This window comes from Vipera berus, assembly GCF_964194415.1.
Source record: "Vipera berus genome assembly, chromosome: 7".
Lineage (NCBI taxonomy): Eukaryota > Metazoa > Chordata > Lepidosauria > Squamata > Viperidae > Vipera > Vipera berus.
This window is the reverse complement of record NC_138209.1, coordinates 12,988,771-13,004,171: the sequence shown is the minus strand read 5'-3', so window position 1 is coordinate 13,004,171 and position 15,401 is coordinate 12,988,771. Positions and strand designations below refer to the sequence as shown.

The 15,401-nt window shown below is 40.5% G+C and overlaps 1 protein-coding gene across 1 annotated transcript in view; it reads right to left on the bottom strand.

The window, feature by feature from the left end:
- The window catches only part of PTPN13 (protein tyrosine phosphatase non-receptor type 13), a gene marked incomplete at its 5' end in the record, with an annotated part of 123,045 nt that overhangs the window by 95,052 nt on the left and 12,592 nt on the right, over positions 1 to 15,401 (bottom strand). Inside the window, 5 exons of the mRNA XM_081332275.1 lie at positions 456 to 1,010; positions 5,284 to 5,377; positions 10,860 to 11,045; positions 12,429 to 12,494; positions 14,409 to 14,578. Of these exons, the coding sequence (XP_081188401.1) occupies positions 456 to 1,010; positions 5,284 to 5,377; positions 10,860 to 11,045; positions 12,429 to 12,494; positions 14,409 to 14,578 (1,071 nt within the window). The remainder of the gene's footprint in view (positions 1 to 455; positions 1,011 to 5,283; positions 5,378 to 10,859; positions 11,046 to 12,428; positions 12,495 to 14,408; positions 14,579 to 15,401) is intronic.

Genomic DNA, 15,401 nt, shown 5'->3' with positions numbered 1-15,401 from the left:
TTGGATTCATGTAGTCTATAAACTGTTTTTTTTAAAAAAAATTCTTATATACCTTCCACTAAGGGAGTACAATGTCTCAGTGGTTAAAGACATTGAGCTCCTCAACTGGAAAGCTAACACCCCGGGTTCGAGACGCGAGCACTGTACAATGGGGTGAGTTCCTGTTACTTGTCCCACTTCCTGCCCACCTAGCAATTCAAAAGCATGCAAATGTGAGTAGGCAAATAGGTGCCACTTTAGTGAGAGGATCATAAACTTTGGTGGGAAGGCCATGCTGGCCAGATGACCATTTGGACAACGCTGCCTCCCTTGGCTAAGAAACAGAGATGAGCCCAGAAACTAGTTCAGTACCAAATTTGCAAAATAGGAAATGTCTCTCTCACACAAACATATATTATTTTGACAATGTGAAGGTTGTCACATGTCAAATATAATACGTAGAAAAATCTACTGACCTTCTACATTCATGGCTTCTCTCAGCAACTGCAATTTCTTCTGCTTCTCTTTGATCCTGTCAAAGGCACATAATAAGGCTGCTGATGTTGAGGTCTCTGATACATGAAGCACTTGGTCAAGTTTTTGAGGGCCAAATATATCCAGGGCTATGCTCCCATCAGAATATCTGCTTTCTTTGTTTTTGAGAGCTCCTGAAGTCCGCCCTGGAATGGTTCCGCCTTGATGATGGTGCTTATGAGAATCTGTGACATAGTCTCCCTCTGTGACTTTGTGAGTTGTGCACAACAGATCAGAGGAAGAAGCCCATACTTTGCGTTTGGGATCACTGTTGGCTTTCTTTTCCAGGTTGGAAGCTCTGAATAGGTAAGGACAGCAAGTATCTGTAGTGTCTTCATGGCCAGAATTGTAATCAGAGACAATATTTTGAGAAAACTTCTTTTCACCTCGTGAGTCACTGATTGACAGGAACTCCAATGACTTACTAAGCCCTTTGTTAAGCATAGTTTGTTGAGAAAATGGGGCCTGGTAACCAGCTGCTGCATCAGTCATTCTTCCTGGAATGAGAATGAGAAAAATCTCTCTTGGATATGGATGTAGTTGAACCCTTCCTAATTGTCAAGTTTTCTAGAAGAATTGGATTGGATATAAACTCTTTTAAAGTTAGGGTGGGTTTATTTGGTTAGGTTCTAATGATCAGCTGAATATCAAACCAATGAAAATAATTCTGTGCATTCAAAAGAAATTACATTGCTTCTTATCAACTATAACATCTAAAATAATATTCTCTTGAACTACAGTATGCCATTTTTTATCCTGAAGAATACAGGTTTTCAAAAAAAAAAAAAAAAGCTAAATCCTTCCTTCCCTTCCTTCCAACAATCTGTGGACCAACTCAACTTTCTTTGCTTTGCTTCTTGGTCATTCTGTATGTCAACATTAAAGTATCTCCACAAAGTGCTTAAACAGACCAGCTCACAACATTTGAATTTATTCAAGTAGTACCACATAGCACTTGGTATCTTTAATCTCATTCTGATGGCTCCTTCATAATAAGCAGTGTTTCAGAGAAATAGAAACTGCTAATTTTCATATTGCACCAAATAAGAAAGAGTCAAAGGATATATTAGGACATAATTCAATTCTGTCCAAGAGATAAATATAGCTTTTATTGACAAAGTGTCAACTGGGAAACCCATTAACAGCTGAGGCTGTTCTCTAACCCTTAATAAATCACATTACATGTTAACAACAACCAATCTCATATTAATTTCATTCAACCAGTCACAATGAAATTAATGGACATTATCAAGCTTTTCTCTGGTAATGTTTCAAAATTTTTCACTTTCAGCTCATGAAATTGTTTATATTGATTTTTTTTTATTTTATTCAGAAAAAAACATGCTGGGTAGGGAATATTGGAAGCTGAACTCCACACTTCTTAAGAATTGCCAAGTTTGAGAAAGACTGATCTAGGACACGCCATTTTAATTTCTCTTAAAAACTAATTACATTATTATTCAAGATAGATAGATAGATAGATAGATAGATAGATAGATAGATAGATAGATAGATAGATAGATGATCCAAATTAATATATAAAATATGAATATATAGGTGATATGTGTAGGTTAGCAAATTTGTTTTATTTCCCTTTTATGTAGCTTTAGGGTGAGGATTCACATTACTAAAAATTCAGGAGGAAACCTCAAGATAAAAAAGAAAACATTATCAAATGGCTATTGAGGATTTGGGCAGTAGAAGCTATGACAGCGTGGATCTTAAATTAGCCTGTAAAGGAAGATGACACTAAACATTCAAGAAAACAGCAAAAGCTATTCTTAATAACTTGGTTTTGCCATGCTAAAAATGAACACAACAGCTGTTTTAGGGGGGAAAAAGAAAAAAAAAAGAATCTCCATGACGCTACACCAAAGATAAACTCATTGAATTTCTGCATCAACCATCTCATTTAAATGGTTCTGGGTGGTTTACAAATGAATAAGAATGGAGTAGCAACAACATACTGTACATTGCAAAAGAGTGGAGTTGAAAAAGCTCTAGAATTGTTTACCTAATTTCCATGTTCTTTCTTTTTATTAATTGGGATACCTCATTTTTTCAGGTAATTACCATTCACTTTTTTCAGTTCAAGTTAACATTAGTTTTCAAAATTCTGGTTTGTAGGGATGTATTTGTAGCATACCTCATAAGATTTTATTATATATTAGTAAATAATTTGATTATATAATTAAGTAATAATATATTTAAACATTGATTTAAGTCATTAAATTACAATAAAATCAAATATCATACGACTTTAATAGTAACTTCAATTACATTTTTTTAAATTTAAAGATGTACAATTAATTTGTTGTTGTTGTTAGTTGCGAAGTCGTGTCCGACCCATCGCAACCCCATGGACAACGTTCCTCCAGGCCTTCCTGTCCTCTACCATCTTCTGGAGTCCATTTAAGCTCACGCCTACAGCTTCAGTGACTCCATCCAGCCACCTCATTCTCTGTCGTCCCCTTTTTCTATTGCCCTCAATCTTTCCCAGCATTAGGCTCTTCTCCAGTGAGTCCTTCCTTCTCATTAGGTGGCCAAAGTATTTGAGTTTCAACTTCAGGATCTGGCCTTCTAAAGAGCAGTCAGGGTTGATCTCTCTAGGACTGACTGGCTTGATCGCCTTGCAGTCCAAGGGACTCGCAGGAGTCTTCTCCAGCACCATAGTTCAAAGGCCTCAATTCTTTGGTGCTCAGCCTTTCTTATGGTCCAACTTTCACAGCCATACATTGCAACTGGGAAGACCATAGCCTTGACTATACCCACTTTTGTTGGCAGGGTGATGTCTCTGCTTTTTAGTGTGCTGTCTAGATTTCCCATGGCTACAATTAATTTAATTATAGACAATTGGGTATGTCTAGTTTAATGAAAAAAGGACCAGGGGTGATCTGATAGCTGTGTTCCAATATCTAAGGGGGTTGTCACCAAGAAGAGGGGGGGCAACCTATTCTCCAAAGCACCTGAAGGCAGGACGAGAAGCAATGGATGGAAACTAATCAAGGAGAAAAGCAAACTAGAATTAAGGATAAATTTCCTGATAGTTAGAACAATTAATCAGTGGAAAGAATTGCCTCCAAAAGTTGTGGCTACTCCTAGGGCAAAATCCTAGGCGAGGGGCCTAGGCCATGCTGGCTCAGGAATTCTGGGAATTGAAGTCCACGAGTCATAAAAGAGCCAAGGTAGCCTAACCCTGTCCTAGGCCAAACATGTGTCCTTCCCACTTTCTTACAATATACCATAATAAAGAGAAAAAAACTGTCATTTATTTAAAAAGCATATGTGCCTCTAACAGTGTGATAGAAAACAAATTACATTAGAGTTGTGTGTGTGTGTGTGTGTAACGCATCTCATGCCAAACATACATAAATATGTGCAATTATATCAGAAATGGTTGTGCATGAATGAATGTGCTAAAGACTGAGACATCCTTTCATCCCAGCAGGTGGAATACGGAATAGAGAGTGTGAAAGGCTTAACATTTGCATTAACTTAAGATCAAACTCAACGCTTATATTAGCTTAAGATCAAATTAGATGACATGTTAAGTGGATGAAAGCAATTCAGTTCCTCAAAAGAACAGAAATTTGAGGAGTGGGCTTGATTAAAAAAAAAACAACCCTCCCCTTTAGTTGCTCGCACTCAGATAAAAAGCTAACACTAGTGTGAATGGAAGCTTCCTTTCCACAGCCAACAGTCAAGTTGGGAATGAGGGAGGAGAATTGGGAGATGACTGTGAAAAAGGAGGTGCAGCAGGCGAGCAATTAAGACATCAGGCTTGTCGATCAGAAGGCTGGCAGTTTGAGACCAAGTACCACAGGACGGACTGAGTTCCCGTTACTTGCTCCAGTTCCTGCCAACCTAGCAGTTCGAAAGCATGTAAATGCATGTAAATAAAGAGACAACACTTCGGTGGGAAGGTAACTGCATTCCATGCGCCTTTGGCGTGTAGTCATTCCAGCCACATGACCACGGAAAGGATCTTCGGACAATGATGGCTCCCTTGTCTAAGAAATGGAGATGAGCCCTGTAGTGTATGCAGCATAGCATACACCTGTGACAGCTACTGAAGGAGGTGCGGAGCTGGACAGCTCCGGGCAGGAACAGCGTTCGGCGGGAAAGCAGGATTTAAAGGGACAGCGTTCGGCGGGAGAGCCAGATTTAAAAGGATTGGCTGAACCGCCGGCGGGAAGCAGGGGTTTAACTCTATTGGCCAGGTATTCACCTGGCCAAGTATAAAGGTGGACTGGTACCCTTTGTTCCTCCATTCTGGGCCACGTTTTCCTCCTAATAAAGTCATTGCACACTTGAAGTCTGAGTCTCTTTAATCCTCGAACCCAACACAACAAGCCCTGCCCCCCCTAGAGTCAGACATGGGTGGACCGGGGAATCCTTTACCTTTTTAACTGTGAAAGAAAAGGTTACCTCGTCTTTCCCACAGGCCCTTTTATCTCAACAAAAGATATCAGAAAAATATCTTATCTATTTTGTTCCCAAAGTTATCTCCCTGAAAAACAAAAAAGATGTTTTATAGCCAATTCTTCACAACTCATGGCCTCTACCTTCTTTATGTTCAGATTGTTACCGTTATCATCAGGCCATTTATTAGGAGCATCTGTGAAGAGATAACCTGTGAATCTATTATGCTGGTTGTAACATCAGGAGGAGCTCTGCTGCTTTTATGGGACTAATCTGGGAGGTGGAAGATTAAATATCAGCCATATTTCTATTCCATTAGTGTTGCCTTCTTTGTAAATAAACCTTTACCTGTGGGAAGTCGTTTTCCTCTCAGCCTCTCTCGAATGGTCTGGCTCTTGTCTGTGTGAAGTTTTTTCTCCCCCGTGCAAGGAAGCTGGTCTACCTATTGCAGCAAAAAAGGCAGAACATGAAGAGCTAAAAAAAGTCAGACTAGCATAAACTCACTAGAGAAACCCTCTTCCATCCACTGAAAGTAGAAACTTAAAACGATTAAAACTCAGGTAGCCTAATAAAACTATCCTTCAATGTCCACATATCCACATATCTATGATTTGTGCACTGCGTCAGCCATGGAATGTTTTAATCATGGCTTGTGCAACAGCAGGATTTTTCCTGACTTATGATTTGCTTTAACCACAGTGAGCTGGTTTGTAGCTTAGCATAATAAGTGAACTTAGCCGCAGTCTGCCTTCCTTTTGCAGTCCTTCCTAAATTATGTCCCAAAGATGCTTTTTTCAAAAGACAACTGGACATTGTTTTTCCTTGAAGACGTTTTGCCTCTCATCCAAGAAGCTTCTTCAGTTCTGAACTGAGGATAAAATGAAGACCACCAAGTAAGCTGTCCTGAATCTCTGGAAGAAATATAAAAATCTAAAAAAAATGAACAAACTGGCAAAGAATATACCTTGGAGCTAACATCTTTTATTTATTGTTCATTTATTTAATCACTGCCTGCCTTTTATTCTGAATTGAGAAAATTTTAATTTAAAAAAACCAGAATAAAAAAAAAGAAATGAAAACAGCCTACATTAAAATGAAGACTGAATTATCAAGCAGCAAAAATTGAGATTTGCTACTGAGGAAGCAAACTGAAGGGTAATGTTGCATACTGGAAGCACACAACGTTTGTCAACTCTCAGGATGATACACTTCTATATAGCATGTTCAAAGAATGTAACTTTACTGTTACAAAGCCAGAGCCATGACTGGGCTTTGGAATGTGTAATTTTCTAAATTACATTAATTTAGAAATTAAATTAAAGTTAATTTTAATCTTCTAATTAAACAAACAGAAAGTAAGACATACAGCTATCTGATCATATTAGATGCATATTTCCAGTGCAACTGAAAGACACGATACTTATCTTCAGTGACTTTTGCAGATATAAATCTAAAGAAAGGGCTATGCAGCAATTAACAGGTCTGTGAGAACCGATTAATTATGTAAACAGACCTTCTGGAAAGAGTTTCCGGGTATAATTCAAAGTGCTGCTTTTGACTTATAAAGGACCAGCATCTAAAGCAGACATGTCAAACACAAGGCTCGGGGGGGGGGGCGGATCCGGCCCGCGAAGTGGTTTCATGTGGCCCATGAACCCATCCTGGAAACAGTGAGGGAACGGCCCCCGCTGCCTTGGCCCTGGCCCAGGCTGGCTGGGAGCCAATGTACAATTTCGTGGTGGCCATCTATGCTGAAACGCATTCAGTCTTAGCTCCACAAGGCCGTCTGGAAACAGCGAGGGACCAGCCCCTGCCGTGTCGGCCCCGCCCACTGGGCGTGTGCTGGGGAGGTATCAACCTTTGTGAGGAATGAAGAAATGCACCATTGCCTGGAAGTGGCCAGCACATGGCCCTGCCTACTTCGGGCAGGCTAGGGGCTGGGCAGCATTGTGCTTCTCTTCAGATTCATGCCACCTGGCTCAGCCTCTCAGCACTGTGAGGAGAGCACCCTGCTGCCTGCCAAAACCCAGAAAGCTGGGGGCTGGGCAGCATTGCGCAGGTAACATCAGCTCTCATGCTGCTCATCGCATCCCCTCCCCCAGAGCCCACCAAGCCGGATATGTGAAGTAGGCGAGGGCCATGTGCTGGCCACTTCCAGGCGATGTTGCATTTTCTTCCTTCCTCACAAAGGATGACACTTCACCAGCTGTGTTTCTTGCCTGTTGTTCTCCCTCCCTCCTCTCAAATATTTTCCCACCACTCGAAGGAAGGAAGAAAGGAAGGAAGGAAGGAAGGAAGGAAGGAAGGAAGGAAGGAAGGAAGGAAGGAAGGAAGGAAGGAAGGAAGGAAAGGGTCTGAGGGAAGTCCTGACTTAGTCCTTCCCTGCTGCCCTTTCACCATCCCCTTGCCCCCTCCTCCTAGCCTATCCTGGGGGGTCTCCCATCCTATTGCTAAGGAACCTTTGGATACAAAGCCAGGTCTCCTCACATGGAGAGGGAGTGGGACTCCCTCTTGATTTTGCCCTCGTACCCATCATGAGCAACCTGGCTAAGGAGAGCAAGCACAGCAGCAGCAACCTTGAGGAATAAGTGCAGCTGGCCACCCCCTTGGGGAAGTGGGGCAGGGCTTAGTGCCGTGGATGTTTGAGGACTGGGCTGGGCATTTGACCTCCGTGCCACCGTCCAGCCCCCCCCCCGCATGGCCTGAGAGGAACAGTGAGGCTCCTCCAGTGGACCATGCCTTGGCACTTGCCCCGATCCCATCTCCTTCTGCCAGAGACCCTCAGATCTGCCCCACTCCTGCCCCGGCCCCCAAAGGCACCCTTGATGTGAATGATGTATAGCTGGCCATGCCCACCCAGTAGGCCAAACACACTGCAGCCACACCCACCCAGTAGGCCACGCCCACCCTGGCCACACCCAGCCAGCCCTCTGACAGCAACTGCAATGCTGATGCGGCCCTCAATGAAATTGAGTTTGACACCCCTGAAAAGGACTGCCTTCTCCTATCAGAGCCTAGCTATGTGGAAAAAAAATGTTCCTAGTAGAAGTTATTTGTGCAACAGATAGAACAAAAGCTGTGCTACATACAGCTTTTCAATTTTGGCTTCTAAAACCTGGAACAGTCACCCTCTAGAATAGGGGTTCCAAGACGATATTCCAGGGGGTGCAAAAACCTAGGTTTAGAAGTTTCAAAATTATAGTGTATATGCATAATTTGTTGTCATTATTTGGAACTTTTGTAAGGGGTGCGAGAATGTATCAAAAGCGTTCTAGGGCTGTGGGGTATAGAAAAGGCTGGGAACCAGTGCTCTAGAAGCTAGTCTGATGTCCTTGGGATGGGCCCTCCAGAAGATAGCAAAAACTACGTTCTTCTGGATGGTCTTGGAGAAAGACTGCACCATCTGAAATGGGCTTTTATTAGCTATTTTATTAGTAATAGACACTGTGTCGTGGCTTTTGCTTAATTTATGTAAATCTTTTTTTTATTGTGGGCATTGTAAGTAAGATTTTATGTTGCACTGCTGCCATAAGTCTAATATAACAAATTAAATCAATTACAGAAACATACAAGTGCTATTTGCTTTATTAATGTCAGGCACGGTAAATCAGGACCACACATTAAGCTCCGGGTTAAGCTGATTTATTTCCCATGCCTATACACAAGAATCTCATCAACTAATGGCCAGTACTAAACTGGTGCTAGATAAGTTAGTGCAGGGGTGTCAAACTCAATTTCATTGAGGGCCGCATGAGCATTGCGGTTGCCCTCAGAGGGCCGGGTGGGTGTGACCTGGGTGGGTGTGGCCTACTGGGTGGGTGTGGCCAAAGTGCGTATGGCCTACTGGGTGGGTGTGGTCAGCTCTACATCGTTCGCATCCAGGGTGCCTATGGGGGCCTGGGCAGGAGTGGGACAGATCTGAGGGTCTCTGGCAGGAGGAGGGTCTCTGGGCCAGGGCCAAGGCAGCAGGGGCCGTTCCCTCACTGTTTCCAGGATGGCTTCGCGGGCCGCATGAAACAACTTCACGGGCCGGATCTGGCCCCCGGGCCTTGTGTTTGACATGTCTGAGTTAGTGGAATTCAAGAGGGACTGGATTAGATCACTTGTGGAAATGTAACGACTCCAGGCTGATTCCTCTCTTAACTCTACCCACAAGCTCTGCCTGTCCTTCTCCTACTACAGTCAACTTAATAGAAAAATGTTATTTTTGGGGACATTCCTTAAGCCACACATCCCGTTGACTAACATGAGCAGATGAATCTCTGGGGCAGAGTGATTTGGAAAGGTGTGAGAAACCAGTTGTCCAGAACAGCAGTGACTCACAGCCAGAACTTGTAAGAACGATCCTTATCTAAAAGGTGGGGCTCTAATCGCAGGTTCTACAAAGTTCTTTCCCAGATTCTCACATCTTTGCAGAACATATGATTAGAAAGAAAAGAGCTAATAACCGCAAGATTCAAGAAGAAGTTGAGAAAAATTAAAGTAGCGAGAGCTACTAATGGAATGTGACAGATTCCTCAACATAAATAAAAGGGAACCTTGGTCAGAATTTTGACTAGCTCATATTGATTGAAATTATTGGCCTTGGCTCTTGAAAGGGGTTACACATTTAATTGGCAGTGTTCTCACTCTCTGTACAATAACTTAATGGTTTGCTAATTAAAGTCCCTTCGTCAAGCATCCTCAGAATGAAAGACAAACTTTTCAGAATGATTCAGTACAAGTCAATCCAAGCAGTGATGCAGGCAAATTAACAGTAGTAATAAAAATAATAATATAAAGACCTGCAAATAGAATAGAATGCAAGTAGACCTGGCTAAAGAAAACAAGGGTAGTACCATAGCAAAAGGTGCTTTCGGTACAGTGACAAAACATTTGGGGCACCACTTGAACATCATTAACATTGACAAACTCACCATCAGTCAACTGCAAAAGGCAGCTTTACTGGAAACAGCTTCCATCCTGGGACAATATCTATAACACCTACAAACATCCACATCTGCCCTATCCTAGGTCCTTGGGAATGACTCAAAAGGTGGACAAAAATGCCAAATCTAGTCTGAACATCTGGCTGACCGTGTGATGAACCGAAATCGATTTAAATGGCTGAATTCTCACAGCATTACCACCTTTTAACAGTTTTACAAGAGCCGTAGTGGCGCAGTGGTTAGAATGCAGTATTGCAGGCTAATTCTTCAGACTGTCAGCAGTTCGATTCTCACCAGCTCAAGGTTGACTCAGCCTTCCATCCTTCCAAGGTTGGTAAAATGAGGAGCCAGATTGCTGGGGGCAATATGCTGACTCTATAAACCCCTCAGAGAGGGCTGTAAAGCACTGTGAAGCAGCATATAAATCTCAGTGCTATTGCCATTTTGCAAGATTTTGGCAATGTCATCAGGATCCTGGGGGCAGAGTCAAAAGAGGAATCAGCCTGGAGTTGTTACATTCGCACAAGCCATCCAAGTCCAGCCCCTCTTGAATTTTGTTAATTCTTATCCCATTTAGCGCTGTTAGCTGACTAGATTCCTGTGTATACTGTAGGCATGAGCAATAAATCAGCTTAACTGGACTTTAACATGTGGTCCTGATTCTTTGCGCTTGACATATATTCTAAGAAAAGTTGAGCTTTCTGTTGACCAAATTTTCCAAACTTTGCTGCCTCTGGAAAGCAGCCTTTCCCTCCTGGGAATCGAGATTACATTCCACCACACTGACGGATGATCAGGACATGGAACAAGGCTTTTACCAAAGAGACCGTGAGTAAGTCCTCAATTTTTTTATAGTGTTTTGCCAATCTCAGCTTTAGGAACTACTTAAGCCCAAGTGTCATGCTATCCAGCAAGAAATGATGGTGATGACAAGCACAGGAATTTTTATTTTCAGTGACTCCATTCCAGGTGATAGAAGGAAATGTAAACACTTACCCCCGGTAAACTCCCCAGAACCAGTTTGACTAACTGTTTCACATATGAGAAAGAAGGTGCACAGTTGCTGTTCCGTATGTGAGCACTGCAGGCGTCAAGAACGGTCCGTACAGATACACGAGCGTAAACAGCATCTTCACACATACCAAGAAGAATGCTGTTCAGATGATCTCCTAGTTTGATTGGCTGATATTAAAAAAACACACGTATGACAAAAAAAATCCAGTTATTGTCTCCTTGTCTAATTGTCTTTGTCACTTTCACACATTTCACTGAAACCTTCCAAACTTTGTGCCGAGGTATATTGTTTTCAATTTCCCTCATCTAGTCCAATATATCTGGAAGACACCAGACCAAGGAAGACTCAACCAAATTAGTATAAGGGAGTCTTGAAACATCTCTCCATTCTCAACAGAACAGAAAGTTGTATTTAAAAAGAGTTAATAACTTTAAATTCAGTGAGTTTCATCATACACATTTAGTGTTAACCCTACGTAATGGATTCCATTGTTCAGCTAGCTCCTAAGTTGTTTGTAATTCCACATGTACACTCTGTCTTAACCATCTCCTATGTGTAACAGTGATTTGATAGCACATGAGTCATAAAAGAGCCAAGGTTGCCTACCCCTGGTATATCTTAAGAAAAGCTCAGATTCACATATGTTTGTAGATACTTGGTTGATCCAATTGTCAAATGATAACTTTCATGGACAAATAGTTCAGCTAGAAAATATTCTAATTTCCTAATAGTAAGATCAGTTACCTATGGAATTTGTGAATTCTTTACAGGATATGTTCAAAACCATTAGGGATATTTTCAGTTAGCTGGCTCAGGAATTCTGGGAGTTGAAGTCCATGAGTCATAAAAGAGCCAAGGTTGCCTACCCCTGAGATATCCTATGCCGTAATACAGAAACATTATAAAAAGAGGATCAGAAGTAAGGATTCAAACAGCCTGGACATCTGTAGCAAATTGAGTTTACAATTAAAGGACAACTCCCATGCTCATGGGAAGTTCATAAAATTTTCCTGGATTTACTAGCTGATCTTTGTGTTTTCTGCTGGAAAAGCACAATACATACATTCATTTATATTCTCCTCATTCAAACTCTTCTGGGTGTATCCTTACCTGATATTTTTATGAGCTTGTAATATTTTTATGCAAGTACAGTATTTAGATTTAGATACTGTATTTCACTGTCAAGCTTGGACGTGGCTGGCTGGCTACTGTCTTAATGGCATACCCTGTCATCTATTCCTTATCTAGACAGCTATTTTTCCAATCTATTTGTTCCTTGGCAGCCATATAAATTTTTAAGATAGCCTCTCCTCTTATTCTTTCTTTCCTTGACAACTCCCAATTTGGAACCAGTTTTTCCCATTTCTATTCAAGAGGTCAAGAGAAACGCTAATCATTGTTCTTTCACCTTCTGCTTTTTCTTTAGTAATCTGATCTGTTGCTTTGCGTCAAAGTGGGGGCAGGGGGGGAATGAGTTAAGTTAGTAACACGTTATTGGGTCTGCAGTTTCTGTATTATGGACTAATTATATTATTTTTCCCACTATTTACCTGGCTTTCTGGAACATCATAGTCAGCTCCCCAATAAAGGGTCATTCCAAGAGAATAAATGTGGACCTGCAACACACAACACAGCCAAAATGATACCGGTGGAATTAATGTTGTAGGAAACATTCTAAGAAGAATTTTATTTATGATAGAACTGAAGAAGACAAAAAAAATGAAGTGTTTCTGAAAAGGCACCAAAAGACTTCTAACTATATGAGTATCGGATCATGTGAAACAGCTGGTGCACAAAACACTTTCTTACATAAATGTTTTCATTTTAAAAAAAATCTTTCTCTTTTCTGGAGCAAGAAAGGTACTGATTTTAAAACCTATTATCTTTTGATTCTAATTTAGATTATCTTTTGATTCTAATTTAGAGAGTGACCAAAACTGCATTCTTTGTCTGTCTAGCATTCTGCCAGAAAAGTATCTAAGTACACAATTTCTTTGGTTTGGAGAGGGAATCATAACCAAAAGACTCATGCAACCCTGTCATTGTGTTCCTGGAGGTGATTATAAATGAGAATTGGTTTCGGTGGCTAGCATTTTTGTGGGACACACTCATATTTCAAGAAAAAAGCTGAAAATAAAGCAGACTTCTACTGAGAAGGTTATTTCATAAACAACTGAAACACACACACACATATATGTATGTGTATATGTATATACATACACTCACACACATGCTTATGTATAAGGTACACACATATACATATAAGCATATTTTTCTGCTGAAATCTATTTTTTCACTGGATAAAACTAAATGCAAACTACAGTTTGCTTGATGGTAAAGTATTAATTTTGCTAAAATGAAAATTTCTGTCTTAGAACAGTAATTTTATCTTAACTACCTTATCTTAACTTGGAAAGTGTTGGGAAAGTGTTAGAAAAAAACCACTCTGCCTGCAACTTCTACTTCAGTGGAGAAAATGGACATAAATTAAAGACAAGGAATGGAAATATATATGTAATTTGCCCAGTTAAAAGCTTAGTTGACATGTAATGATCAAATTATGGCTTGGCTATCATTATTTGCCTAAGTTGCTAGTGGAACAGCCACATTAAAAACACAGAATTTAATCTGCAGTATGGAAGTTCCACATCCGAACCATGACCTAAGCTTATAAAAATTATATGATGAGGACTGCTTGTTACAAATGCCAAGCTTGCCTTACAAATACTGTCAGACAAATTTACATGATTAGTTAATTAAATGTATTTCTATGCTGATTCTCAAATCTCAAAACAATATATGCGCATAGGTTAAATAAATAATATACCGTATTTTCCGGCGTATAAGACGACTTTTGAACCCCTGAAAATCTTCTCAAAAGTTGGGGGGTCGTCTTATACGCCGGGTCGTCTTATACGCCGGAAATACCACAATTGAGACATTTGTTAAGTGAGTTTTGCCCCATTTTATGACCTTTCTTGCCACAGTTTTTAAGTGAATATGGCTTTCCCATTGATTTTGCTTGTCAGAAGGTCTCAAAAATTGATCACATGATCGCGGGACACTGCAACCATAATAACTATGAGTCAGTTGTCAAGCAGCTGAATTTTGATCGCATGACCACAGTGATATCACAACAGTCTAAGTGTGAAAAATGGTCATTAAGTCACTTTTTTCAGTTTTCTTGTAACTTCTAACGGCCACTAAATGAACTGTTATAAGTCGAAGACTACCTGTATGTGATATAATTTAATCTACTTTTCTGTTAAGAGCATATACTAAGATAAGGGAGAAAGATTTCCAATACAAGCTACATTGTTGCTGTTTTTGACTAATGGCAAAAAAGTTAACACACACTCAGTCCATTTTTCTGTTACTAAAGTATTGCTTCTTGAGAAAGAAATGAATTTTTAACAAGTTCCACAGCCTGAAAGCAGATTGAAAACCCTTGGAATAACCTATATTACCATTCTTTTCTCATATTTCTCAATGCAGTCTAAAGAAATACATCAGGAGTGAAAACGCTGTACCTTTTCAACATCAGAAACAGATGACAGTGACTGGTTTTTGAGAACTTCTGGTTCTCTGAATGCTTGCAGATCTTGATTAGAAACATTTTTATCTGTAAAAGATACGCTGCCAGATGGAAGCAGCAGAAGAGACCACGGAGATATGAGAAAGCCCAGAGGAGTTGGATCAGCTGTATTTGAAAAACAGAAAGATCTAATTAGCAAGTCAAACTGCAGATCAAGATTACTTTTGTATATTCATTCAAGAGACAGTGTAAATTAAAATAAACAAGAAGAGTTTCTTGTCCAAACGTAGACCAATGATTCACTATTAAAAATTTTAGGACCTACTCATTTTTCAACACCCATCCAACAAACCCATTCTTTGAATCCAAATTCTGATAATAATTTCTAATACCTAAATATCAGAAAATGAACTTTGAATCATGTCAAAATCATGAGATACAACCTATAATGCAGGATCTGGAACCTTCTGTAGATTCTTCAGCATGCTGAATTTTAAGTTAAAACTAGATCTAATAAGTGGATATCTGTCAGGTGTGAAGAATCAAGACCACACCTTAAGCTCCAGTTAAACTGATTTATTGCTCATGTCTACACACAAGAATCTTGTCAACTAATGATCAGCACTAAATTGGCACAGGTTAAATCCAACCTGGTGGTAGGATTCAGCCAGTTTGCACCACTTCGGCAGAACCGGTAACTAATTTTTTGTTGCCCAGGCCCAGAATGGACTTCCGGAAGCGGCATCCACACAGAGAACCGGCTGTTCACAAATTTGAATCCCACCACTGATCCAACACCACCCCCTTGACAAGAAGGGTTGGATTTAAATTTACTTATTTATAAATTTATATGCTGCCCATCTTGCCACTCAATAATTTATTTTGATGATAAATTCTTTCCCCTTTTAGGACACATGGTAAAGGTAAAGGTAAAGGTTCCCCCGCACATGCGTGCTAGTCGTTTCCGACTCTAGGGGCCAGTGCTCAT